Genomic DNA, 26446 nt, shown 5'->3' with positions numbered 1-26446 from the left:
CACATCCACATACATACAATGGATATTGCTCAGCCATAAAAAGAAACGAAATTGAGTTATTTGTAATGAGGTGGATGGACCTAGAGTCTGTCATGCAGAGTGAAGTAAGTCAGAAAGAGAAAAACAAATACCGTATGCTAACACATATATATGGAATCTAAAAAAAAAAAAAAAAGGTTCTGAAGAACCTAGGGGCAGGACAGGAATAAAGACGCAGACGTAGAGAATGGACTTGAGGACGGGGAGGGGGAAGGGTAAGCTGGGACGAAGTGAGAGAGTAACATTGACATATATACACTACCAAACGTAAACTAGATAGCTAGTGGGAAGCAGCCGCATAGCACAGGGAGATCAGCTCGGTGCTTTGTGACCGCCAGGAGGGGTGGGATGGAGAGGGTGGGAGGGAGGGAGACATGAGAGGGAGGAGATATGGGGATATATGTATACGTATAGCTGATTCACTTTGTTATAAAGCAGAAACTAACACACTATTGTAAACCAATTATACTCCAATAAAGATGTTTAAAAAAATGGTTGACATCAAAAAAATCTTTTAAAAAAAATCTCGTAAGAGAGGTGGAAATCGTAAAAAGAAAAAAAAAAAGGCTGAGAAGGAGTAGCCAGTGAGAAAGGAGAAAAACCATCAGAGTATGTGTATCCCAGAAACCAAGTAAGTAAGGAAAGCATCTTGAGGGGCAGAGATCAATTCTGTCAAATGCTGTTGAGAGACTAAGTCAAGGTTACAGAAATGTCCCTGGGATCGGGAGCATAGACAAGAATGGTTTTGAAGGAGTGATGGGGGCAAAAGCCCAACGGAGTGGGTGGAAGAGAGAATGGGAGGCGAGGGTGTGGAGATGGTGTGTGTGAACAGACAACCCTTGTGAGAAGTTTGGAGATCTAGGGAGCAGATAAATGGGGCAGTAGCTGGAAGGAAGATCTGGGGTCAAGGAAAGGGGTTTTATAAGAGAAGAAACACCGGAGCATGTTTATTTGCACAGAGGTATGATCAAGTAGAGAGGATGATACGTATATGCAGGAGAGAGGGGGTGGATAACTGTGGCAGCCAAGGTCTTGAGAGTATGTGAGGGAAATGGATTCAGAGTCCAAGGGGAAGGTCCTTGATAGGAGGAAGGATACTGCACTGCACCAAGGAGGTAAACAGAGAATGTCGACAGAGATGGGGGCGGTTGGTGGTGGGAAGATGATGGAATTTCCATCTAACTGCTTCTACTTTCTTACTGAAATACAATGCAAGGTCATCGGTGGAGAATGAGAATAGAGGGAATATGGGAGGTTTGAGGAGTGGAGGTGGTGTGAGATACTGCTCCCGGAGAATGAGAGCGGGAGAGAGTGAGAGAGTGGGAGAAGGAGAGTGGCAGTGACTGTAGAACATAACTGTTGGACTGCATTGTCCATTTGTGAATTATAGTCAAAAATTTTCAAGTGAGCCCCTCCCCATTCCCCACCCCCAGGCAGCTGCTGACCTGCTTTCTGTTATTACACATCAGATTGACTTTTCTGGAGATTTGTACTGATGGAATCACATGTATGCCCTTTTGTCCCAAAATATTTCATATTTTGATGCTATTGCAAACAATAACTTTTTCGTTTCAATTTTTGAGTGTTCGTTGCTGTTATATAGAAATAAAATTGAGATTTTTTTTCATAAATTTATTTATTTTATTTATCTTTGGCTGCGTTGGGTCTTCGTTGCTGCACACGGGCTTTCTCTAGTTGCGGCGAGCAGGGGCTACTCTTCGTTGTGGTGCGCGGGCTTCTCATTGCAGTGGCTTCTCTTGTTGTGGAGCACGGGCTCTAGGCACGCAGGCTTCAGTAGTTGTGGCGCATGGGCTTAGTTGCTCTGAGGCATGTGGGATCTTCCTGGACCAGGGCTGGAACCCATGTCCCCTGCATTCAGATTCTTAACCACTGCGCCACCAGGGAAGCCCAAAATTGAGATTTATTTGTCAATTTTGTATCCTTCAACCTTGTTAAACTCACTCATAAGTTCTAGGAGCTTATTTGTAGCATCCATTGGATTTTCTATACAAATGATTGTGTCATCTGTGAATAAAAACAGTTTTACTTCTTATTTTCCAAAAAAATTTCTTTCAAGTGAGACCAGCCACTAGAGTATGATGCCTTCTGCTACAATGTCCAGTCGTTTATGTGCAATTAGGGAATAAGGGGACGATTGGGTTTAACCAGAGTTGTGCTTTCAAAAAGGTCTAGTGTGTGATCAAGAGAGAGGGTGGCTGACGGCGGGCGGGGGTGGGGGGGTAGAGGAAAAGGTCGTTGGAGCTGAAGAACATCAGGGAAGTGGGAGGGGAAGTGTGGGATGGTTCAGCCATGTGGATGTTAAAGGCACCGCATAACCTTGGGCAGGACAACTGAGCCTGGAGGAAAAGTGTCCCTCAATACAATTTACACACCTCCCGCTGCAGGCTTCTGGGAACTGAAGGGGTCCAGGGCTTCGATCCTGGATACTCTAGGACTCCGCCTCCATGCCCAGTGTGGGGCCAAGCTGCGGGGATCTAGCACTCTCCGGGGCTGGCCTGCACTCATGCCCCCCCACCCCCACCCCCACCCCCACCCCACGCCCTCCCACCCCCGCCCCAGAGCCCTCCACCCTCAGACAATCCGGCTCTAAGCTCTCAAAAAGTCTCAATAACCTAGACTTTTTGAAAACAAATGCCTGTTCACTCTCCTCCTGAGGCAAGTAAGGTCCAGACCTCCATGTCACAGGCCTTGGCCACCCTTTGTGGCAAGATTGAGTAAGGGAGAGAAAAATAAATTTTACTTAGTGATGAAGCTACAGCAGAGAAAACAGGCAACAGTCAGATTATGCTGCCGCACAGAAAAAAAAAAAAATCAAAGAAGGAATAATTCCCACATTTTAACACTATATATTTCTGGTTGGTGGTATAGTGGAATCACACCTATACGCATGCAGAGGTATGGAGTGTGTGTGTATGTATGTGTGTGTGTGTGTGTGTGTGTCTCGGTAGACACACACAAGCACAAGGAAATAAAGGAAATTTGTCTTTGACACCTACTGTCTGCCACTTATTTGATGATTCCTCCCATTTTATTGGAGTCTCTTGTCCCAGGGCCTCTCCTGCCCCTCTACATTCCCTTAGCTACAGAGGATGCCCACTGTGTGCTCTGTGAAGCAGAACTCTCCCTGTTTCTACCCCTACTCACCAGTTCTCTTTTAAGTGACAATGGATGCGAATGGGTTAACGAGATTAAAAACAACCTACTGTTGCTTTAGCAAACCACTGAGTTTCCTAGGCAACATAATGCCTGGATGTCTCCTGTTTCTTCCTGTTTCTAAAAGCCCCTATGGAAGGAATGGTGAAAATATTAATCTTGGCTAACACTCAATTCCCTGCTCTTCCCCCCAACTACTCCCCACTTTACTCCCCCAGCAGTTGACCTTGCCTCCTGCTTCATGGAAAACATTGAGGCTGTCAGGTGTGGATTCCCTCTGCCTTGAGGTCCCCGCACCTTTCTCCCCCTCCTCTTAAAGGATGAAGTACAATCCCTGCCTCCGATCCCTACCCCTGTCGCCTTGGATTTCATCCTCTTCTGTCTCACTTCCTGCCACAGGGTTGATTAATATCCCCTCTCTTCTGTATTTTTCAACCTCTAAACACCTACTAGCTCTGTGACTACAGCTTGAGTCTATCACAGCTCTCAGAAAAACAAATCAAACCAAGAAATCCGACTGCCCTCTGTCCTCCATCCCCTCCCTTTAGTCAAGCTCCTCAAGCTTATTGTTTGAGAGCTGGATGTCCTCAATCCTCACATCCCACTCACTCCCTAGGCCCCTGGAACCAGGCTTTGGTCTTTCTCACGCTCCCACACTCACAGGACTGTGGCACAGGTAAACTGGGACTTCCAAGTGGCCTAGTCCAGTTTACTCTTCACTCTTCATTTTTCTTGATCCCTCTGCAGCACTGTGAACCTCTCCCTCCAGGAAACTGTCTCCCCTCCCTTTGCTTCTGTCAGACCACACTCTCCTAGTCATCTGTCCGTCACTGGGAGTTTGTTTGGTTTTTTAAAAAAAAATATTTATTTATTTACTTATTTATTGATTGATTTATCGTTGCAGCACGCAGGGTCTTTTCGTTGTGGCACGCAGGCTCTCTAGTTGTGGCACGCAGGCTCTCTAGTTGTGGCACACAGGCTCTAGAGCATGCGGGGTCAGTAGTTGAAGTGCACAGGCTCAGTTGCTCCCTGGCATGTGGGATCTTAGTTCCCCAACTTAGTTCCCCAACCGCGTCCCCTGCATTGGAAGGCGGATTCTTAACCACTGGATCACCAGGGAAGTCCCCCATCACTGGGAGTTTTTAATCTCAGTCTCCTTGGTGGGTCCTTCTTCCTGTACCTCTCCCTAAAATGGCAGTCTTCCCCCAAGATTCTACCTTGGCCCTCAGTTTCTTTCCACAACTGGCTAACAACCTATAGATGCCAGGCAAGTAATTTGAATGAGTCATGCGAGGATGGTGGATACGTGACAATGTAGTACGCGCCGGAATTCACAAAGAAACCTGCTCTCTCCTTTTTTTTTTTTTTGAAGCGATAGTAACAACCCTCTTCCCCTCTTCTCTATCTTTCCCCTTCCATTTTCAATGGAGTCATGGGTACAAAAAACATTTGACTCCTCTTTACTATTAAGAAAAACAGAGCAAATATGCTAAAAGACGACTGATATTTGGTCTCGGCATTGGGGATACAGTAGGGAGCAGCTGGCTTCCTGTAGGTGCGCCCTCTGAGGGAGGCAGCTGCCAATCGGCTCTGTCAACTGTTGCCACACGCGGATCTAATGCCACATCGTCCAACTTTTGCTTTTTTTAACATCTTTATTGGAGTATAATTGCTTTACGATGGTGTGTTAGTTTCTGCTGTATAACAAAGTGAATCAGCTATACATATACATATATCCCCATATTCCCTCCCTCTTGCGTCTCCCTCCCACCCTCCCTATCCCACCCCTCTAGGTGGACACAAAGCACCCATGTGATCTCCCTGTGCTATGTGGCTGCTTCCCACTAGGTATCGATTTCACATTCCGTAGTGTATATATGTCCATTTCACTCTCTCACTTCGTCCCAGCTTACCCTTCCCCCTCCCCGTGTCCTCAAGTCCATTCTCTACGTCTGCGTCTTTATTCCTGTTCTGCCTCTAGGTTCTTCATGACCTTTTTTTTTTTTTTAGATTCCATATATATGTGTCAGCATACGGTATTTGTTTTTTGCTTTCTGACTTACTTCACTCTGTATGATAGTCTCTAGGTCCATCCACCTCACTACAAATAACTCAATTTCGTTTCTTTTTATGGCTGAGTAATATTCCATTGCATATATGTGCCACATCTTCTTTATCCATTCATCTGTCGATGGACACTTAGGTTGCTTCCATGTCCTGCGTATTGTAAATAGAGCTTCAATGAACATTGTGGTACATGACTCTTTTTGAATTATGGTTTTCTCAGGGTATATGCCCAGTAGTGGGATTGCTGAGTCGTATGGCAGTTTTATTTTCAGTTTTTTAAAGAAATCTCCAGATCATCCCACTTTTTAAGAGAAGTCAGAAATATGGGTTTTATGTAAAAATCTTTTGCTTAAGTGTTTACATCTAATATTTTTTAAAGTAACATAAATGCGAGGGTCAAATAAGCATGGATTGGAGCCAGTTCTTGTCACAGGGCCACCAATTTTCAGCCTTGGGTTAGCACACTGTGCATTGAACCTTGGCAGCACCTCTGCCCTATGTTCTCCCTGGTGATCCGATTCAACGCCAGTGACTTATTTCCACTCCCACTCGCAGCCTGATCCCTCCTGCCTTTATGTCTCCAGTCCAGACCCCTAGCATGAGCTCCAAGCCCCAGTACTCCACTGGCTACTTTACTAGATCTCTCCAGCATGTTCCTTCTGCCTGTGCTTTTCTCTTTTTTGTGTTTTTTAGAATTTTAAAATTGTATATTGGAGCATAGTTGATTAACAATGTTGTGTTAGTTTCAGGTGTACAGCAAAGTGATTCACTTATACACATACATGTATGTATTCTTTTTCAAATTCTTTTCCCATTTAGGTTATTACAGAATGCTGAGCAGCATTCCCTGTGCTATACAGTAGGCCCTTGTTGGGTATCTATTTTAAATATATCTGCCGGTGCTTTTCAAACATTAATGTGCAGGTGACGCATGTGGGGTCTTGTTAAAGTGGAGATTCTGCTTCGGTGGGTCTGGGATACTGCCCAAGATCGTGCATTTCTAACAGGCTCCCAGCCAACGCTGCTGGTCCATGAACCACACTTTAAGACACAGCCCCCATCTGAAGACAAGGTCCTTTCTGCAAGTTTGCTCTCCCCCCGCATACCTCCTCTTGGTGGATGATAGAGCTTCTGTCCACACACCCAACCAAGGGTTTGGGACATAAATTGGATGTAGAGAGAGTAGGACAAGTAGAGGAGGAATCCTAAGCTCTGTCCCATCCAACTCCTTAACATCGATCCTATTCATCCCTGCATGTGTGTCCACACTGTCACAGCCTTGATTGACACCCTCGTGCTCTCCTGCGGCTAGGCCCCTCACTGGTGTCCCTGCTCTAGCATTCGCCCCTCCAGTGCATCCTCAGTTGTCCTACCGGTATGATATTTCTAAAAAGTGAAATGATCTCATGGAAAGCCTGGGCCAGACTTGTGGGTTTAAATCCCAGCTCTGCCTCTTAACTAACTGTGTGACTTTGGGCAGGTAACTTCACCTCTATGTATATCGGTTTCCTCATCTATAAAAAGAGAATGATAGTAGAACCTAATTCGTTGTGAGATAAATGAGGCAATATTTGTAAAGCGTTTGTAGCACTCAATAAATGCACGTGTGAGCTGTGATGTTGGCCATGTCACTCCTATAGCTTCAGTAAAGTTGGAGTGTTGAGGGTAAGCAGGAAGTAGAAAGACATAAAGCAGGAGATAGGTAGGCTGAGGCCAGATCACGGAAGGTTAGAGTCTCAAGTTGGGGTCCCTGGGAAAACAGGCTCCGTGATGGAGGTTAGTGCAAAGGAAATTTATTGGTGAGTGTTCTTGGGTTCTGTGCCTGAATGGTCAGGCCAAGAAGCAGGATCAGGCAGAGGGAGAAGTTGAGCTGAGGTGAGGTCACAATACAGCCTCAGTCACTCCCGCAGGGAGTGCCCCACGCGCCATCTGCCTCAGAGTGTTTTATGCAAAGCCCAAGAGTTATCCAACTATACCTATAATTAGGTAACAAGATAGAGGTGCTAATTATCGCTACAATGGCAAATATATTACAATATATAAATGTATCAAATTAACGTTGCTGTATACCTTAAATTTACACGAGGTTATAAGTCAAATATATTTCAATAAAAAAAGGAGCACAAGCGTTATTCCATACAAAGGGTTTAGAACATTGCCTGGCACATAATAAGTGCTCACGTAAGTGCCCAAGTAATGTTAGCTATTACTAAAGATGCAGATTCTCAGACTTTACTTTAGACCTACTGGCTCAGAATCTTTGAGGGCTGATCCTAGGAATAGACATTTTATAAGTACCTTCTCCCCTCTCCAAATTATTCCGATGCTCACCGAAGCTTGAGAACCACTGGTTTTCCTAGAAAAATCATCAATTTCCTTGTCCATCTGGCAAACATTTTCAGGACTCAGCTCAAATGTCACCTCTTGTACAAAACCTTCCTGGATCAGACCTCCCATCCCTCCTTTGCCTGCCTCCCTCTTACCGTGTGTAGACCACGATCACAGCATCTATGACACTTTGGCTGTCTGTCTCCCCTTACTAGACAGTGAGCTCCTTCCTTGGGGGCAAAGACTTTGAATCCCCAGCACCTACCACAGAGCCTAGCATGAAACAGGAGTTCAAGAGAGGATGGTCAAGAGGATGTGACGGGCACACCCATTTTGGGTCTCTTTAGAACCTCAGCACCAAGTGCTGCCTACTCTAGTCTCTGAAATTGAAAGTGTGGCGTCCATATACTCCTATTACTTAAGACATAGTTGGCAACTTTGGAATTTTTTTAAATTTTATTGACGTATAGTTGATTTGGAATTTTGTATTTATCCCTTAAAAGTTTGAACTTTGTATTGCTTTTTATAATAATGAAAGAAATTTATGCTCACTATATAAAAAAGTAAGCAAAAATTACCCATAATCTCACAACCCAGAGATAACTGTTATTAACTTTTATGTGTATTTCTTTCATATTTTTTTCTATACATGTATATTTAACATAATGGGTTGCCATGTTCAAATCAAGTCCACAAAAGAAAAGGGAACCCTCCTACACTGTTGGTGGGAATGTAAGTTGGTGCAGCCACTATGGAAAACAGTATGGAGGTTCCTCAGAAAACTAAAAATAAAGCTACGATACGATCCAGCAATCCCACTCCTGGCATATACCTGGACAAAACTATAATTCAAAAAGATACATGCACACCTATGTTCATAGCAGCACTATTCACAATAGCCAAGACATGGAAACAACCTAAATGTCCATTGACAGATGAATGGATAAAGAAGATGTGGTACATATATACAATGGACTACTACTCAGCCATAAAAAAGGACAAAGTAATGCCATTTGCAGCAACCTGGATGCAACTAGAGATTATCATACTAAGTGAAATAAGTCAAAGAGAAAGACAAATACCATATGATATCACTCATATGTGGAATCTAAAATATGACACAAATGAACCTATCTACAAAACAGAAACAGACTCATAGACATATACAACAGACTTGTAGTTGCCAAGGGGGGAGGGAGGAGGGAAAGGGATGGACTGAGAGTTTGGGGTTAGTAGATGCAAACTTCTACATTTAAAATGGATAAACAACAAGATCCTACTGTACAGCACAGGGAACTATACCCAATCTCTTGGGATAAACCATAATGGAAAAGAATATTTAAAAGTAATGTATATAAGTGTATACCTGAGCCACTTTGCTGTACAGCAGAAATTAGCACAACATTGTAAATCAACTATACTTCAATGAAAAGAAATTTAAAAAAGACAAATCAAGTCCACAAATATTTATTGAGCTCCTACTATATGCCAGCCACTAGTCTAAGCACAGGGGATACAGCAGCGAAGGAAATAAACAAAATCTCTGTTCTCATATAACTCACAGTCACGTTGGAGGAGATGACCAAAAAAGTGAGTAAACGATACTGCGATGGAGAAAAATAAATTTGAGAAGGAAGGAAGGAGAGTTGGGGGAGGGTGTTTCGAGATTTGAAAGCAGTGAGGGAATGATCCATGAGGCTATCTGGGGAAGAACAGTCCAGCAAAAGGTCTCATAAGTACGGAGGAATTGGAATATGCCTGATTGTTCAAGGGCCAGCGAGGTGGCCACTGTGGCTGGAGCACAGTGACCAGGGAAGGAAGTGGGAATGAGGTCCTAAAGCCTTAAAGGTAAAGGCAGGGTGGGGCGGTGCAAACCCTGTAGGGCCTTTAGGCGGCTGTAAGAACTTTGGGCTTTTATTTTGAGTGAGATGGAGAGCATCTCTGGATACTTAACATGGTTTCCAGTTCTTTGCTACCATGTATTGGGCTTTGTGATTTTTCTGTACAAATCACTACTCATATCTCTGAGTATTTCCCTAGAAAAAATTTCTAGAAGATAAATTCTTTGGTCACAGGGTACAAATACTTTGAGGCTCTTGTTGCATATTGCCAAGACTGCTTTCTAGAAAGTCTGCATCCACTTACGATGTAATTTATTTTTTTGATCTTTAAAATCAGTTTTTTTAATTGGAGTAGAGTTGCTTTACACTGCTGTGCTAGTTTCTGCTGTACAGCAAAGTGAATCAGTCATACATATACATATATCCCCTCCTTTTTGGATTTCCTTCCCATTTAGGTCACCACAGAACACCAAGTAGAGGCCCCTGTGCTATACAGTAGGTTCTCATTAGTTATCTATTTTATTACAATATAATCGAATTCAACAAATATTTATTGATCACCTACTACATGGCAGACAGGAAATACACTGGTGAACAAGATGACTCTTTCATCCTAGCAATTTCACTCTGGCCAGCATTGTGTCAGAGCGCTTGCCAACACTGAGTTCTTAAAAAGCTTCAAGCAACAAAAGGTAGAAAAGAATGCTCCAATAATTTGAATGATGAGAAATGATATGTTGCTATTACACTCCTTTGGGTTTATTTGATTATGAGTGAGGTTGAATTCCTTCCTACACCTTTTCTAGCTAATCAGTCAATTGTCCTATTTTTCTTTAAGAGTTCTTTAAAACCTTTGAAAATAGTTTAAAGGAGGCAAGAGGTTTGGAAACATTAAAAGATTTAACATATATCTTGGGAAATAAGTAGTTCTCAGGTCAAATACATAGGCTTTAGACACTGATTTGAAGAAAAGAATATATATAATGCGACTCTCATGTTCTGGAGAGGGCTTTTTAGTCAGGAGCACCTGGCTTATTTCCAGAGAACCTGAGAATTGTCACTCTGTACGAGACCTTCCCGCTGAGCGCTGTGACATGAGCTGGAATGGTAGGAGGCTTGCCTTCAACAATCTCAACATCTCAGTGTTTACCTAATAGCCCGCTTTATTGAACATCAAATCTGCTTTGAAAGCATTTATATTTTCAAGCTGTATCACTTCTTGAGGTTTTCAATGGCACAAATTTTCTAACCTCTGTATGAAGTAGGACTTTAATCCTTTAACCCTCCGAGGGTGTACCCTGCTACAGAGGTATAGCAGGAAGGACACTGGACTGTGATAAGTGAAAATTTTTAAACCCCCATCCCTCCAAAAAAACATTTCCCCCTGCTTTTTATTGAGATATAAGTGACATATAACATTGTGTATGTTTAAGGTGCATGACATATTGATTTGTTACATTCATATTGTTATAGACTGCCACTGTCGTGTTAGTTAAAACCTCTGTCACCTCACATAATTATCATTTCTTCTAGTGGTGGGAACAATTAGGATCTAGTCTGTTAGCAAGTTTAATGTTTATAATATGATTTTGTTGTCTACGATCACTGTACTGCATATTAGATCTCCAGGACTTATTTATCTACTAGTTGCAAATATGTGTCCTTAAACATCTCTCCTATCCCCCCACCCCCAGCCCCTGGTAACCATCATTCCACAATCTGTTTTTTAAAGTTTAGTTTAGTTTTGTTATTTTTTTTTTTTTCAGATTCCACATACCAGTGATATCACACAGTATTTGTCTTTCTCTGTCTGACGTTTTCCCCACTTTTAATAGCGGTTACCTTTGAGGAGAGAACCAGGGGTGAGAAGAGGGGATTTAATTTACCTTTTGCATCTTTCCATAGTTTGAATTTTATAAACTTAAACAAATATAACTTTCAAAACTGTCCAACATGGTTTATCTGGGTGGGAGCTAATGGCTTGTTCTTATTTTTTACTTTGTATCTCTGTTTGTCAGGGGAAAAAACCCCTGAAGAATCCTTTATTATTTTAAAAATTTCCGTAGTTTTGTAAAACAAAATCTGTGTGTGTGTGTCTCATATGTCTGCAGGCATATAGACCAAACTGCTAATGTGTGGGCCGGATTTAAAGATTGTTTGGAGAGCTGGGAGGGGGAGAAACGAGTTTCACTTTTTACTTTATACACTTACATACTGTTTAGGTTTGTTGTAGTGAACATGTATTATAATACATTCTACACTTTTTCAGAGAAGAAATAATAAACCATTTTTCCCCCTGAGGCTAAAAGGGACATGTGCTCATTCTGGAAAATGTAGACTAATATAAAGAAGAAGCTAACAATCACAACAGTTAACATTTGAGCATGTTTCCTTTCGGGTTTCCTTTTATGCATTTTTTTTTTTACATAGTTGAGTTCATGCTGTGTATAGTTTTGTATCCTGTTTTTCTCTCTTAAGATTAAAACACAAGCATTTTCCTGTGTCATGCATGATCACATTTGGATGGCTGCATCATACACCATTTTATGGTTTTGTCACAATCCAAGTGGATTAGTCAGCTATTTCTTGAAGTTGAACATTTAGGTTGTTTTCAGTATTTCCATATTACAAATGATTCTTTGATGAGCATCTTAGCAATGAAATCTTCATTTGCATTTCTAAATGTTTCCTTGGGATAGATTCCTAGCGGTGGAATTACTGAACCAAAGAGTAGATTTCCAGAAGTGGGATCAGTGGATTGAAAATATTTTTATGGATAACAAAAGGTTATACCAATGTCTACTCCCCCCAACAGTGTACAAGCGTCTAGCGCACAGCTCTCTGGCCAGCATTGTATATCACCCCAACCTTTTTTTTATTGTATATCACCCCAACCTTTTTTGTGTGTGTGTCTTTTATCCTTTCTATAGGAAAGTGGTAGGTGACAGTGTCATCTCCATTTTTCATTGCTGAGACTGAACATTTTTCATATGCTTATTCACCATTGGTATCCCTTCTCCCGTGAACTCCCTATTTCAATTTTTGCCCATTCATTGACTAGACTCTTAGATTTTTCTTGTCAATCGAAATGAGCTCTTAAAAGATATTAACCCTTTGCCATATTTGCTGCAAATGTAAATATTTTTCACAAGTTTTTTGGTTTTTTAAATGTCTTGGCCGTATACAGTTTTTTTTTTTTTAAGATAATTAGGTTCTAACTACAGCCGAGTGCCCCCAGTCTCAGCCTGTTTCCCCTTGATTAAATTGAAGAGGTTTGACGGAAGATCTGGAAAGGCCATTTCAGCTAATCCTAAATTTAGATCTGTGAATAAAAGTGTGTGGGCCCGATTTAAAGATTGTTCAGTTCATATGCACTTTTTAAACGATTTAAGAAGATGGGGTGGGGGCAGGGATGGAAGCAGTTTGTGCCAGAAATTTTTCAAATTCTGAGGTAAGAAGCCAATTCTCTCCAGTCTCCTGCCTGTTGGGAGGGGGAGTAAATTTTGTGCAAGAACTCTTGATGGAAAAGTACTGCTCTGGGCTGCAGATGTGTACATGGCTTGGTTTTAATTATTTTTCCCCCTTCTCTCTATCCTTGCTTCCGCTCCCCTCCCCCTGCCACCATAAAGAGGGCGGCCAGATTAGGACTCTGAAGGGTATAGACTCTGCTTCCTCCGTAAGGCCGCTCCTGTGCAGCCGGTTAGCACATCAAAGGCCGGATGAAATAACGAGGAAACGAAGGGACCAAACCTAGGATCCTTCCAAACTCCCACCTTCCTCTGGGCTCCAGCACAGGGCTATTGTGACTGCCAAGGACAGCTCGACCGACTTCAAATAGAAGAACGCTGCCAAACAAAGAAACTCTGGTCATTATTCTGAGCAAAACAAACAAAAATAAACAAACAAAAAAACGCAACAGAACGTTTTTTGCTGATGCAAGAGCAAATCAGTGATTGCAATGAGATTGAGCAAATCAGTGACTGCAAAAGGATTTAGTGTTCCAAAAACGAACCCAAAGCAAATCGGACGATCCGATCTGTTTTCCCCAGATATTGGGAGAGCTGTCAGATGAGGCCTGTGCACTGACTTTAGCTATCCCGGGGGTGTCTGCCCCACAGCATCTGGTGGGGGGAGGATTGGAGAAAGGTCGTCAAGGGCAGCGAATGGGGATTCCCAAGGTGAAAATGGGTAGTCTGGGTCTCTAGCGTGGGAAAGGAGCTCAAGGAGTGAGTTTCCCGTCTCCTAAGAGAGCCTCGTGGTCCCAAGGGTTGGCCGGGGAAAGATGAGTCTTCGGATTGGAAGGCAGGGAGAAGCTTAAAGCAGGGGAAATGGAGTTGAAGTGTTTCGCTTGCATCAGGTGGCGGACGGGGCCTCACACAGAACCTGGCAAGGCCGAGCGGGTCGGTGTGCGACGAGCAACTGGGGGTGCGGAGGAGGGCAGCGTGCTGCGTCGCGGTTAGCTAGAGGATGGCGTGGGGATGGCGTGAGGCTGGGGCCAGGCCTCGCAGGTATTGCTGAGGGGAGTGCTCCGCAATCTCGGCGCCTGGGTATGCAGGATCCGGCTGGGGGAGGGGAGCCACTATCCCGAGGCAAGGTGGGGGGCCTGACCTAGGCGGGGCCCGACTGAGCAGCGCCGGGAGCTTCGGAGGCCGCGGGGAGGCGGGGCTGAGAGGCTCCGCCCATCCGGCCCCGCCACCGCCTGGCTCCGCCTCCTCCGCTGGCTAGTCCCTGTCCGCCGGGCCCCGCGCGCCACTAGCTCGCGGAGAGGGAGGAGAAAGCCAGTTCCGGAGCCCTCCCTATCCCGGCCCAACCTTTGCTCTAGCGATAATGGCTGCCGAGGATGTGGCGGGGACCGGCGCCGACCCGAGCGAGCTAGAGGGCGGCGGGCTGCTGCACGAGATTTTCACGTCGCCGCTCAACCTGCTGCTGCTCGGCCTCTGCATCTTCCTGCTTTACAAGATCGTGCGCGGGGACCAGCCGACGGCCAGCGACAGCGACGACGACGAGCCGCCCCCGCTGCCCCGCCTTAAGCGGCGCGACTTCACCCCTGCCGAGCTGCGGCGCTTCGACGGCGTCCAGGACCCGCGTATACTCATGGCCATCAACGGCAAGGTGTTCGACGTGACCAAAGGCCGCAAGTTCTACGGGCCTGGTACGGCGGCCGGCCGGGGGCCCCAAAGACAAAAGAAGGGGCCCCGGCACGGGGCTGGGTCCCGGAGAGGCGAGGGGGAGCGGGGCGCCCCCGGGGAGGTGGGGGCGGAATGGCGGCAAGCCGGGGAGGGCGGGGCAGGGCGGCTCCCCGGGCGGGCAGGGGGCAAGAGGCGTCCTAGAAGGGCTGCGGGCCAGTGGGGGACGCAGAATTCCCGGTCCGCGCCGCCAGCCCCGGCGTGGGCTGGAGGAAGACGGCTGAAGCGCTTAAGCCGGGGGCGGGTGGGTGAGGTCGCGAGGCTGGAAGGTGGAGGCCGGGGGTGGTGGTACAGCAGAGCGCAGTGTTGGGGGGTTTCGAAGATATCGGGTTTGAGGGTTCCTGGAAGGAGGGGATGGTGTCCAGCTGGAGAAAGGAAATGAGGGTGTCTCGAGGGAAACCTGACGGGGGGGAGGGCGGGAGGAGGTAGGGAGGTCCAGCCTTGGAGGGGACGCGAAGGCCGATGACGCCAGGAGTAGCCATGGTGGAATGTGAGGTTCTGGGAGAAGGGAATCGGAGATGGGATTAGCAGCAGGTAGGAGCATTGTGCGTGGCGCTGGGTGATGTGTGTGTGCGTATTCGGTGTATGCGGCTTGTCGTATGAGTGTGTGTGCGTGAGCGCGCGTGCGCTAGGAATGTGGCATGTGTCAGGTATGTGTGTGGCATGTGTTTGGTATGTGTGTGCGCGCGTGCTGTGTGTGGCAGACGGGGAAGGCTGGGAGGTGAACAAGGGAGGCTCCATGGGGGAAGGGAGCTGGATGAGGAAGGCTGAATGTAGCGGACGACAGGAATGTGGCAAGACGAGAAGGTAGCACAGTATTATACTCCGTAGCAGGAGAGAAAGGACTAGAAGCCAAAAAAAAAAAAAAAAAAAATTTAAAATGGAGGGAGGGAGAAATGGGAGGATCCGGAGAAACAAGAGGGGTAGGGCTATGACGGCCGCTGGGTGTGGGGATTTCAGGAAAAGCCAACTGGAGAGGAAATGAGGGGTGGGTGACTGCTGAGCTGTTGGAGGGGGACAGGCTTGACGGGGCCTTGGAGATGAGGCTTTTCCAAGCTTGGTTGCGGATCAGAATCACCTGATGCGCTTGAGGTACAATACAGATTCCTGGCCTAATCTCCATAACCGCGGGAGGGGGGGAAGATCGAGGAATCTGCATTTTAACACACCCACCCCCAGGCAAATTCGAGAAGAATCCAGGTTTGGAAAGTTCTGCTTTATAGAATGTTTGGATCAGAGGAGGAAGAAGAGATTTTAGCTCCTCCAATATGGATGCCTCTAAAAATAAGGGGGCTCAGGGAGTATGGCCACTGGTCTGGAGATGAGGGAGAGGATAGCAGACAGTGACCTGCCTTCATTCCCGCTCCTGGTCTGTTTTACTTTCCCAGTCCAGCTCATCAAAATCAGATGTGCTAAGGTTCTTAAGGAACTCTCCCACTTAGCAGTTTTTCCTCGTGGAGGATTTTAGAAGACCTGCTTTCTGTAGGCATGTAATGGTCAAGATAATTTGAAAACCACACCTACGTTATTTGTCACTTACAGTGGCACCCCTAAAGGCATTATCAGTAAGCATAATCGTGTCAATATCTGTTCTTACTGAGCTACACCATAAAGCAAGTGTAATGTGTGCCTGGAGCATCATCATATGATTGTAGTTTGCAAAGTCATTGAGAGGAATGTAGGCCTGTCTACAGAGCCCCAAACTGGGAGTCAGGCAACCTGGGTTCTCCGCCTGGTTGGATCACTGACCAGCTGTGTGACCTGGAGCAAAACACTGTTCTCTCTGGGCCTTAGTTGCCCCTCTTTAAAATGATAAGGATGGCCCATTGTGAGAACTCTCAGTCTCTACCTGCACTATTGTCCGGTGAGGCCATGAATATGTGACAACATCATTTGGAAATTATACTTGATGTTATAAAGGATTCCTAAAAATTAATTATTATTTTTAATGATATTATTGTATGCCTGGCACTTTTGTGGGTGCTGGGAATATAGCAGTGAACAAAACAGGCACAAATCTGCTCCTGGAGCTTACATTCTAGTGACTCTACATTCTGGTGAATAATATATATACTTCAAAGACTTTCAATGCTCCCCTCAGATTGTTTAAGTATTCTGTGACCATAATTTCTGAAATGGTGAGGTCCAAACCCGTACACTTGGCCTATTTACCTTCTCTAGTGGAAATGGTAGTATGTAATGATGATTAAAAATAACCATTTTTCTTTGGCATTTTAAAGTTGATCATACATTTCATCTAATTTGTAAAAATAAAAGAATCCTAGTGGATTGAGGTTTCAGGTGGCCAGGTCGTAATGAAACTTGATCTGTTCTCATACTTGGCATGGTGGTTACCTACAAACTTTTTCATGTCAGACTTGCTACTCAGTCCACCTTTGGGGAAACAACACATTGTTTACACTGGCTTCTCTTCATTTACTTGTGCAATATTTAAATATGTCTAAAAATCCACTTTAAGTACCTACAGAATGATTCACTGCTCTCTTAGACAAAAATTTAGTATCATATATAATAGCATAATACCACGTATAATAGCATTCAGATATCTTATAGAATTTTCACAGTCTTCAAGCCCACCCAAAACAGGGTGACAAACCTGAGCCCCGTGCCATCTCCTTTGTTGACACTGAAGATTATGTAACCTGTGGATAGATTTCTGAACCACTGATATTCATAAAATGATTTCTCCTGCAGATGCCACATGTTAATGTTTAACACGGTCTAGTCGTGCAACCAAAGATCTCTATAAGACGCTCTTGACTCATTAAATTGTATCAGAGTATGTTTATAAGAAGATGTTTTCATTTACACTTTAGTGTTTCTTATCTTCAGAATCCGTAACTTTCACTGATGCAGCCCAAGTGCCTAGAACAGAGCCAGGCTCCAGGTTCAATATCCAGAAGTTGAATTCTGACCCACGAATTCACTATTATCTTGGATCATTCCCTACTAACACCTTCCCCCCCAGGAGATAATCATTTATGGCTTTTTTATTAGCCGTTTGAAAATCACAAGAAATGAATGCTAATGTATAGCATTTTGATTTAGTTTTAGTTGTTTAAAAGTTTAATGACAACAGGTCTTTCAGTATCCACTAGGTAATGATCAAAGGATCAACATTACTTATGGTTTCCAAATGGAATCTGACATTCAAAAAGCAGGCTCTCCATGTTAATGGGTAAGGAAGCCATTTTCTGTGTGTGAACCACAGAGAAATTGACTGCCTAATAAATAATCGACTTTGGTTTTGTTTTGTTGTTTTTTTTTTAAAGAGGGGCCATACGGGGTCTTTGCCGGAAGAGACGCATCCAGGGGCCTTGCCACATTTTGCCTGGATAAGGAAGCACTGAAGGACGAGTACGATGACCTTTCTGACCTCACTCCTGCCCAGCAGGAGACCCTGAATGACTGGGACTCTCAGTTCACTTGTAAGCGGTTGTTTTTTGTTTTTTTAATTGTGCCTGGATCAAATTTCTGCCAGTAATGGGATTCACGGCAGTACAATAGTTATTACTAAGCAGGCTACAACTGGGAAGCATTTTGATAGGCTCCTGAATCTTGGACGGATCAAGTTCATGGCTTGAAGTAATTGCAGCAGTGCTGAGTCACTTGCCGTGATTGCATACCAATTTCTAGCTAGTTCTCTGTGGAAACCTGGGTTTCTGTTTTTTTAAATTTTTGAGAGGTTTGCATAGATTTCACAATAGGATTTGGTGCTTGGTGTGCAGGGGAAAGGAGAGTGGCCATCTTGGCTACAGAAAGAGGGAATTTTCATAAGCCCTCACTTGTAGAACTTGCCGTTTAAAAGCAGCCCACATTTCTGTTAAAGAAAGAGAGACTTGTATTCTACAAAACAGCTTCTCTTTGAATCTAATTGAGCCCAACTATAGGCCTCATCTACAAATGATGCTTATAATCTGCCCAGCAACAATGGTGTCTGCGTTTTTAAGAAGAAAGCAAAAAGGAGACACTTGTTTCCTGGCTTATGGTATGGGCTGAGGTCTTTGCGGGGAAGTAAGGATGGGGGTTAAGTTCATATTTTGAGATTTGGGGAAGTGGCTTTTGTCCAACCCAAGTGTTTGATGATCACTTTAGCAATATTTCACTGCTAAGAATTTGAATAATAATTTTTCCCAGCTTTGAAACAGTATATAAAGACAGTGACCACTTCCTTGAGGGGGATTTTTCATTGTAAATGTCATTTTCTATTTGCCATTCTCTATAATCTGTTAAATATTATTGGCTTTTTGGGCTAAATCCAACCATTTTCTTTGAAAACAATGCTGACTTCAGAGAGTTCTGGATTAATAATTAGCCAGGTATGGCTCTACCTTTAGAGTCTGGATCCCGAGCAGACTAATAGCTTTCAAGTCCAGAGCAAGTCTTTTTACTCTGAAAACATAATTCAGCTATCTAACAGTCCCTCATTTTTTGCATCTTCAGGATGCCTTTGTAACAATAGATTCTTCTATATGAAACCAATGAGTCGTAATTCATAACTTACAGAGCTCCATTTTCTAGGGCTTGCCTTCATCAGTGGGGTAAAAAGTGTGGTTCCCCCAACCCCTTAAACTAAGGCTAGCCCCAAATACTGTTGTGACACTTCAGCTACACTCAGAGCTGGCGTGGATTCCCCTTAAGGCAGGTCTCTGAGGCGCCACGCGGCTTTTATTTGTCTTGCACAGCCCCAGGCATCTAGGGACTTTTATAAAATGTTCAAATAGGGAAGTTCCAATTGTTCCTGACGATTATTTCACACCAAAGTAGCTCCGGTTGCCTGGTTAAACAGATCGGTTACCCCTCTAATTCCTACCGATACTCAGAAAGAGGAGTTCTTTTGGCCTTTGACACTGAGATGATGAACCCTACGTTAGCTTGGCCCTAATAATACAGGCAATATGGTGGTTGTCTGCTGACTCCATCCCTTCTCAGGTCCCTTACGTTCTGGTTGCCCTCTTAAATCTATTTTCTCCAAAGTCTCCAGTGCTCTCTGGTCTCTGTTAGCACTTCCCTTTAACCACGTATAGCTGTTGCCCCGTGTTGGGGGAGAATTCCGTCTCCTGCTCTCCCCTTCACCCACTAGACTGTTATCACTCCTTCCCTTCACTGTCAGACAGCCATCTAGTAATCCGCGGTTGTCCCTAACCATTGCTCCATCCCTCCTTGCTCCCTGCAGTATGGTTTCTAGCCCCACGATTCCATTGAACCTTCTTTCTCAAACGTTTCCAGGGACCTGCTTCTTGCCAATGCTAATTTCACTTCTCCAGTCCCTGTTGGCAGTCTCCAGTCACGTGCCCCTCCAGAGTGGCTCCCTCTCCAGAGTCCCCGTTTCGGTCCACGGAATCTCCAGTTTTCACTTCATTTACTCATGTTTCCAGCTTCCTTTACGTGTCTCATAGCCTTCCCTTCCCATCCCCACGGACACCCCCTCCTCCTGGCTCTTGTTCCTCTGCATGTGGATCCACCCGCTGGCCTCCTGGTCACCCTGCTCCTGGGCTCTCCTAACCGTAATCTGCCGTGCCCTCTATACACAGTGATACCGTAGTGGCCACAGCACTGTTTTACCCTGTCATTCCTTTGTCGTAAACTTTCAACGCCCTTTGCCACACCCATGGGACAAGTCCGGACTCCTCAGGCTGGCTTTCCACATCTGTCTTAGGATTTCCCCACCCTGTTTGGCTAGCGCTACTCCCAGTCTACCAACTTGGTCAACTTGGTCTCTTTATTGCTCCCCCAGATACATTCGGTCACACCTGCATGCCTTTGTGTGTGGTATTTGCATTTTCTGGAACCCCCTCCCTCCCCGAGTCCTTCTACACATTTTCCAAAGCATATCCTTCTCCCACAAAGTGTTCTGCAACCCTTCCACCTAACTCATAACAAGCCCTTGCTCTGCTAAACCTCCTATGCACTAACACAACTCATTCTGACATTACCTTGCACACTCGTTGTCAGGCATCGCTACCTGTTCTATATTTCTGTCTGCTGCACAAAACTCTAACTCCCTGGGACTTGGCTGGGACTGTGGTATAAACCACCTTCAGGAAGCCCAACGTGCTATTGTGTCGTTCGCAGGCCTCTCACAAGTGCTTTCAAATGAAATGTCATGATTTTCTCGAAAGCGTGAGAGTGACCATTGTGTCTTCCTCTCTCCTTCCAGTCAAGTATCATCACGTGGGCAAACTGCTGAAGGAGGGGGAGGAGCCCACTGCGTACTCAGATGAGGAGGAGCCAAAGGATGAGAGTGCGCGGAAAAGTGATTAAAGCCTGCAGTGGACGCATATCTATTTTTGTATTTTGCAGAATCATTTGTAACATTCCAGTCTGTCTTTAAAACACGGTGATTTCAATATTTAGAAAAGTTTTGAACTTGCTGTACATTTTTTTAATTAACATCACTAGTGACACTGATAAAGCTAACTTCTGTCTTAGAATGCATGATATGTTCGTGTGTCACAAATTCAGAAAGTGAACTGCAGTGCTGTAATACAAATGTTATTACTGTTTTTCTTCTATCTGTAGTCAGTACAGGCTGCATTTGAATTTGTTTTTTCCTGAGAGACAGGTAAGACATGGGTATTTGCCCCCAAACAGGTAAAAATGTTAAATGTGCAAAGTCCTTCAAGCATCAAGGAACAAAAGGATTAACTTTTAGTCATGATGTTCTCTGAAGACACCAAATCCCTTACTTCTCAATTGACGTAACTGCATGATTTCTGTTTTATCTACCTCTAAAGCAAATCTGCAGTGTTCCACAGGCTTTGGTATTGATTAAAGAGAGGTGTCCAGTAACAAAACGAAATCTCAAAGCTGGGCTCAATTGCAAGAAATCTACTTTCTTTGTTTCCAGTCTGCATCACTGTCCTTGTCCTCCTTGGGACCCTCAGATGCCCTCACTGACATAGTAATCTGCAGTGAGGATTAAAACAGGATGTGAACATTCAAAAGCAAGCTTTGGAAAAAATCAGCTGGCTTGCCTAAAAACCTAAAACACATGAATAAGATTGTAGGACTATCTTCTCAGTCCCCACGTTCATGGTTATTTTACATGGTTGGACGTGAGAGAGGGGCATGCAGAACAGGAACAGGTGATTGCTCTCCTAAGAGCCTTCACACCCCTGAAGAATAAGGAAACCGAATACATCACTAGCCAAGTGGTTTTTAAAGTGTATTCATAAAGTAACAGTTATTCTTCTGTTGTTACAAAACTATAGCCACTGCAAGAGTAGTAGTCAAGTGTCTTGGTCTTTGATATTGGTCTTTTGGTTAACAATAAACTTAGCTTAAGTAGACTGTACAGTTGTAAGAGTTTGTAAAAGTATTATATGAACAATTAGTGAGGTTTCTTGTAGTTGAATAGTCATTGTATTTTCTTGTGAACTGTGTTTAATGGTTTTACCTCAAATCAGAAAACAAAACGAAGTGCTTTGGTCAGTTAATAAAATGGTTTTACCCAGTATAGTGTGGTGGGTTGCCCTGTTTTTTTAAACCTTAATCTGAGTAACCAGCTTCAAGAGTTTCACTTTTGAGTGACTTTTTTTGTATTCCAAAAGAGACAAGTAAAGGGGCAGAACTTTACAGAGGCCTCACACTACAAACCAAATACCAGCTTGTCCTGTTAAAAAAATAGTGAATTGAATTTATTTTTTGTGACTTGTCAAATTCTGCCTCTTTAAGTCAGAACTTAATAAACTCAGAGGCAGACTTCCACCTTGAGGTCTACGGCAAGGTCACTAAGGAGTAACTCTAGTGAAGACTGTTACCGAGTGCCAAGGCAGGTTTTGTTTTTGCTGTAATGTATCATCGGATTAGTAAAGTGTTCAGGAATCCTTATAGTAGTAAAGTTGATTCACTTTGTGCCGAAAGAAGGATATCAGATTTGCACGTGCAGTTGGTTGTATAAACACAGACAACCTATCACCCTGAGTATTAGTGTTCTGCCATTTTAGTGTTAAAATTGGCAGACTTTTCGTACAAAGGAAGTACTCCCTGAATCAAAGAGGGCTCAAAAGCTTTCCAGCTTTTACGTTCTCAAACCATATTGCCTGTTTTTGTTGTTTTTAAATGTGTCCTTTTCCCCAACTAGTTTTCATTCAACAAATATTCGAGTTGCCCGTTTTGTGCCAAGCAACCTGTTAGGCCATATGCTATGGGGGAAGGGGAGGGAGAGAGAAATTGGGCCACCTTTGCAGCCTGAAATCTCATTTAGATGTGAAGATTAGGCTATTCCTTTTACTAAGTTAAACAGTTGTCTGATGCCAGGAGGAAAACATCCAGAGCCTGGTTAAAAGCTTCAATCCCAAATAGCCGGATTCCCCTCCATTCAGAACTAAATCAACATTGTATTGATTACAGGTAAAGTGATATTACCATCAGGCAGGACTTTGATCTAAAAACTCAAATCCAGTTCGCATAGTCGGGTAAGCCATACTATGTAAAAGGCGCCATTTAAGAAGATGAGGGAGTGGTGGTTTCAGCGGGGGAAGGGTCCGCTGTTTGCTCCCCACCTGCTTGCTTCTGGCCCCTGCCCAGATACACTGTTCTCAGTCCCAGCATCTGTGGGTCAGAAGCAGCATTCACTATGCGTTTGTGGTATCTGTGGCCTCTCTACACAATGTCCTGTTCACCTTACCTCAGAGGGCCAAACTTCATGCAAATCCTCAATCTAGAACAAGCAAGAACAGCCCTTGCTGTCTCAGAAAGAGCTCTTTGAACCCAACAAGAACCCTTTCAGCTCTAAAGTGCCCAGTTGTTCTCTAAGGTACAGTCCGCCTTTGTTAGGGATGCTTAGAGGCGGTTTGCTGTACATTTCATGTGAAAATACAGCTAAAGCTTGCAAGGTCAAAGACTGATCACTGAAGCCCCCCATGTCTCTGACTTGTTTCTGGATGTTGAGTAACTTCAACACTTCTACCAAGGCAAGGCCTGAAGGGATGAGATGAAATTCTGTGGAGTCCGTTTTGCTACCTTTAAAGAACTACAACCTTTGCTGAAGGGAGAATAGTCTTGAGTCCAAATACCATGATTTTAATTTATCCAAGATGAAAACACAACTGTGGTTTCATGAGCTCTGACAGGCAATTACCATAAACTGGGGAAGTTGCCTCGAAACCACTGAAACCAGACATATATTTTCATAGAGAATGTTACTGCAGGTGTGCAACCTTCTAGCCAGTACATGCGGTCAATGAACAAAGACTCTATGACTTTATTTTTAATATATCTGAAAATCAAATATGTATTATTTCTCTACCAATGCAAATGACAAAAAGGATCAACAACGTTAGTGCAAAGCAGCATACCACGGGTAGAAATCCCAACCCCCCAAAGTGGAATTATCAGCATTTAGAAGTTAACATTTTGAACAGTCTTTTGACAAGTGAAAATACATTTATTTGGTTCTTATTTTCCAAATTACCAGGTTACATGGCTTTCTACCCTGAGAAATTCAAACAAATTGAACAAAAACGCACTGACAGATTTTTAGCTTTCTTAAAGCACTATTAGCACATACAAGGAAAAACATCTATTTTAAAAGACACAGCTTAAACTTCAGGCCCTCACTTAATGGGACATAGGAAAACGATATGAGAAAATACTTCTGCACCACTTAAACAACAGCACAACAAAGAATAACAATGGTAACAGAAAGTGATTACAACATTTTCGGCTCTGTTTCATTCCTTACTAAGCCAATTCATTTGAAAAGTTCAGGATAAATTGTTCTCTTCCTTGTTTAAGGCCTACACACCCCCCAAAAAAGAGGTTTACTCAAATCTAGAATGCATTACCACGAGACATAAAAATCCAAGGTTGTACGGAAAGTAAACATAAAACCAGTAATTTTACTTTCTTCTAGGTCCCAGGATGGTATTTAGCAAACAAAACAAGACCAAAATATTATATAGAAGTGACTTAGCACCAGTTCTATTATACAAAAAAAAATTTTTAATTGCACATGCTGTATTCTGCAATTTATTTTTTTATGTCTGGTTACTGAGCAGCAAATTGTTTTCACGCCTAAAATCTCTGCAAAGAAAAATTATCAAATGACAGAAGAGATTGAGTTGGTGTTTTTTCTTTTTCAAAACAAGCATAGCTGCTTTCCATTACAAACCCATAATGCTCTTTGTTTCAAGGGCACGAAACATGAAAAAATAAGGAGGTGGGGGTCTCATTGGAGGAGAATAATACCTGGTTACCAGAAGTTGTCTGACAAAATACAAGCTGTTAGTAGTTTAAAAGCCTACTCCGGACAACAGTCCTCTGAACGTTAATAATCACTGCTAGCCCTCAGAGGAGAAAAGGCACTCGCCCTAGGAGCAATGTTTCAGATTAGACAAGACAAGCCTGGTTTTGATGGCAGAGTCACTGGCTTGCAAGTGGAATTGAATATAAGGGAGCCAACAAATCATTCATTGATAATAAGTATAATCAATCTGCTATGTTACATTCTTTTCTGAACTTTTGCTTGTACTGGCATACCTCTATTAAATGCTATTGGAGGAGATCAATGAAACAACTTGTGGCTCTTACTTTAGATCAATTAGAAGATTTTATAGCCATTTCAGATATCAGGTTGCTCAAGAGGGTGGTTATGAGCACACATCGTGCCTCGGCATTCTGGGCAACCACAAGGACTGGCATCCTACCTTGGCTTTACCAGCCTGGTACTTTTCTATGGACTGTCAAGTTAGGACTATTTGAAATGAATCATGTCATATGAAAATGTTGCCTTCCACTACTTCAGTGGATTAAAATCACCTTTTCCCCACTGCAGGCAATCTAATCTCATTGAGGTCTTCAATTGCCATGTCAGCTATAGCTTTCCTGGAAGAAAAAAAGTCATCTACTGCCCCCTGAGGTCCTAAATCCAATATAAGGCAGAATGAATCAGCCGAGCTTTCAATAGAACATGCACTGCATTAAGATGTATGTCTTTACGAATCTATAAAATATCTCAATTTAAAAACATATTCAAGGAGTCCAAAACCAGTAGGTAAAAAGATAAATTGCTTATGTTAAGAGTTTACAAATCCGGCACACATACAATTTTTCCCCCGCTAGAAAACTATGGGCTTTACCCATGACTCTTCCTAACTCCATGGCATTATTGAGGATTGAGGAGGCACTTGTTACTGTTTTATAAAAGTCAGTTTTGGGATATTCAGTGGCTTTTTACAAACTGATGTCACCCAACCCTGAGTGAAAGGATTACATAACCTGAAATGGAATACTGTCATGTCCTCTCTTCCCAAGTGCCATTACTGGTGCCCCATGATCGTTCAATATTTCCTTTGGCAAATCCCACGTTATATCGCTTCAATCCTGTTGCTTTTCTAGGAGGGAATGACATGGGGTTCTTCCAAAAAAACAACTCTGCTAATGGTCCACTATCTGTGTAAACCTCAAAGGACGATCTGGGCCCCTTTCAGATTCTTCTTCCAAGGCTTTGTTTCTAAAAGGACAACTCTTTAAGTCCTATGAACATATTAATAAGATTAATTTCTTTCTAGTAGATGCTCATGGAACTGTCTAATGTCATGAAGAAGTCTATCATATGTTCTAGGTGTCATCTCTCCTCTTATCTATAGGTATTTCTAGATAAAAGTCAGGAAAGTTTGTTGCTGCACATGGTGTTCTGACCAAATTAAAGAACAAGTAAAAAGATCATTATTCATTCACTGCCATTCCCCCTGAAGATAAATGATGCTAAATGATAATGTTATGACCGCTGAAGAGCCATCGAGGGCTACCTTCACTCCTCTCGGCGTTAATTTGCTCCTTTGA

The 26446-nt window shown here is 43.6% G+C and overlaps 1 protein-coding gene across 1 annotated transcript; it reads left to right on the top strand.

Moving 5' to 3' along the window:
• Window positions 1-14182: 14182 nt before the first annotated feature.
• PGRMC1 (progesterone receptor membrane component 1) lies at window positions 14183-22115 on the top strand. The gene is made up of 3 exons (XM_060003001.1): window positions 14183-14601; window positions 17929-18084; window positions 20817-22115. The coding sequence occupies exons 1-3, from the start codon at window positions 14277-14279 to the stop codon at window positions 20918-20920; spliced, it is 585 nt and encodes a 194-aa protein (XP_059858984.1). The 5' UTR covers window positions 14183-14276; the 3' UTR covers window positions 20921-22115.
• The last annotated feature ends 4331 nt before the right edge of the window (window positions 22116-26446 follow it).

The sequence above is a fragment of the Delphinus delphis genome, chromosome X, assembly GCF_949987515.2.
Source record: "Delphinus delphis chromosome X, mDelDel1.2, whole genome shotgun sequence".
Classification (NCBI taxonomy): domain Eukaryota; kingdom Metazoa; phylum Chordata; class Mammalia; order Artiodactyla; family Delphinidae; genus Delphinus; species Delphinus delphis.
Note: the sequence above shows the minus strand (reverse complement) of the source record. Positions and strands in the feature narration are given on the sequence as shown.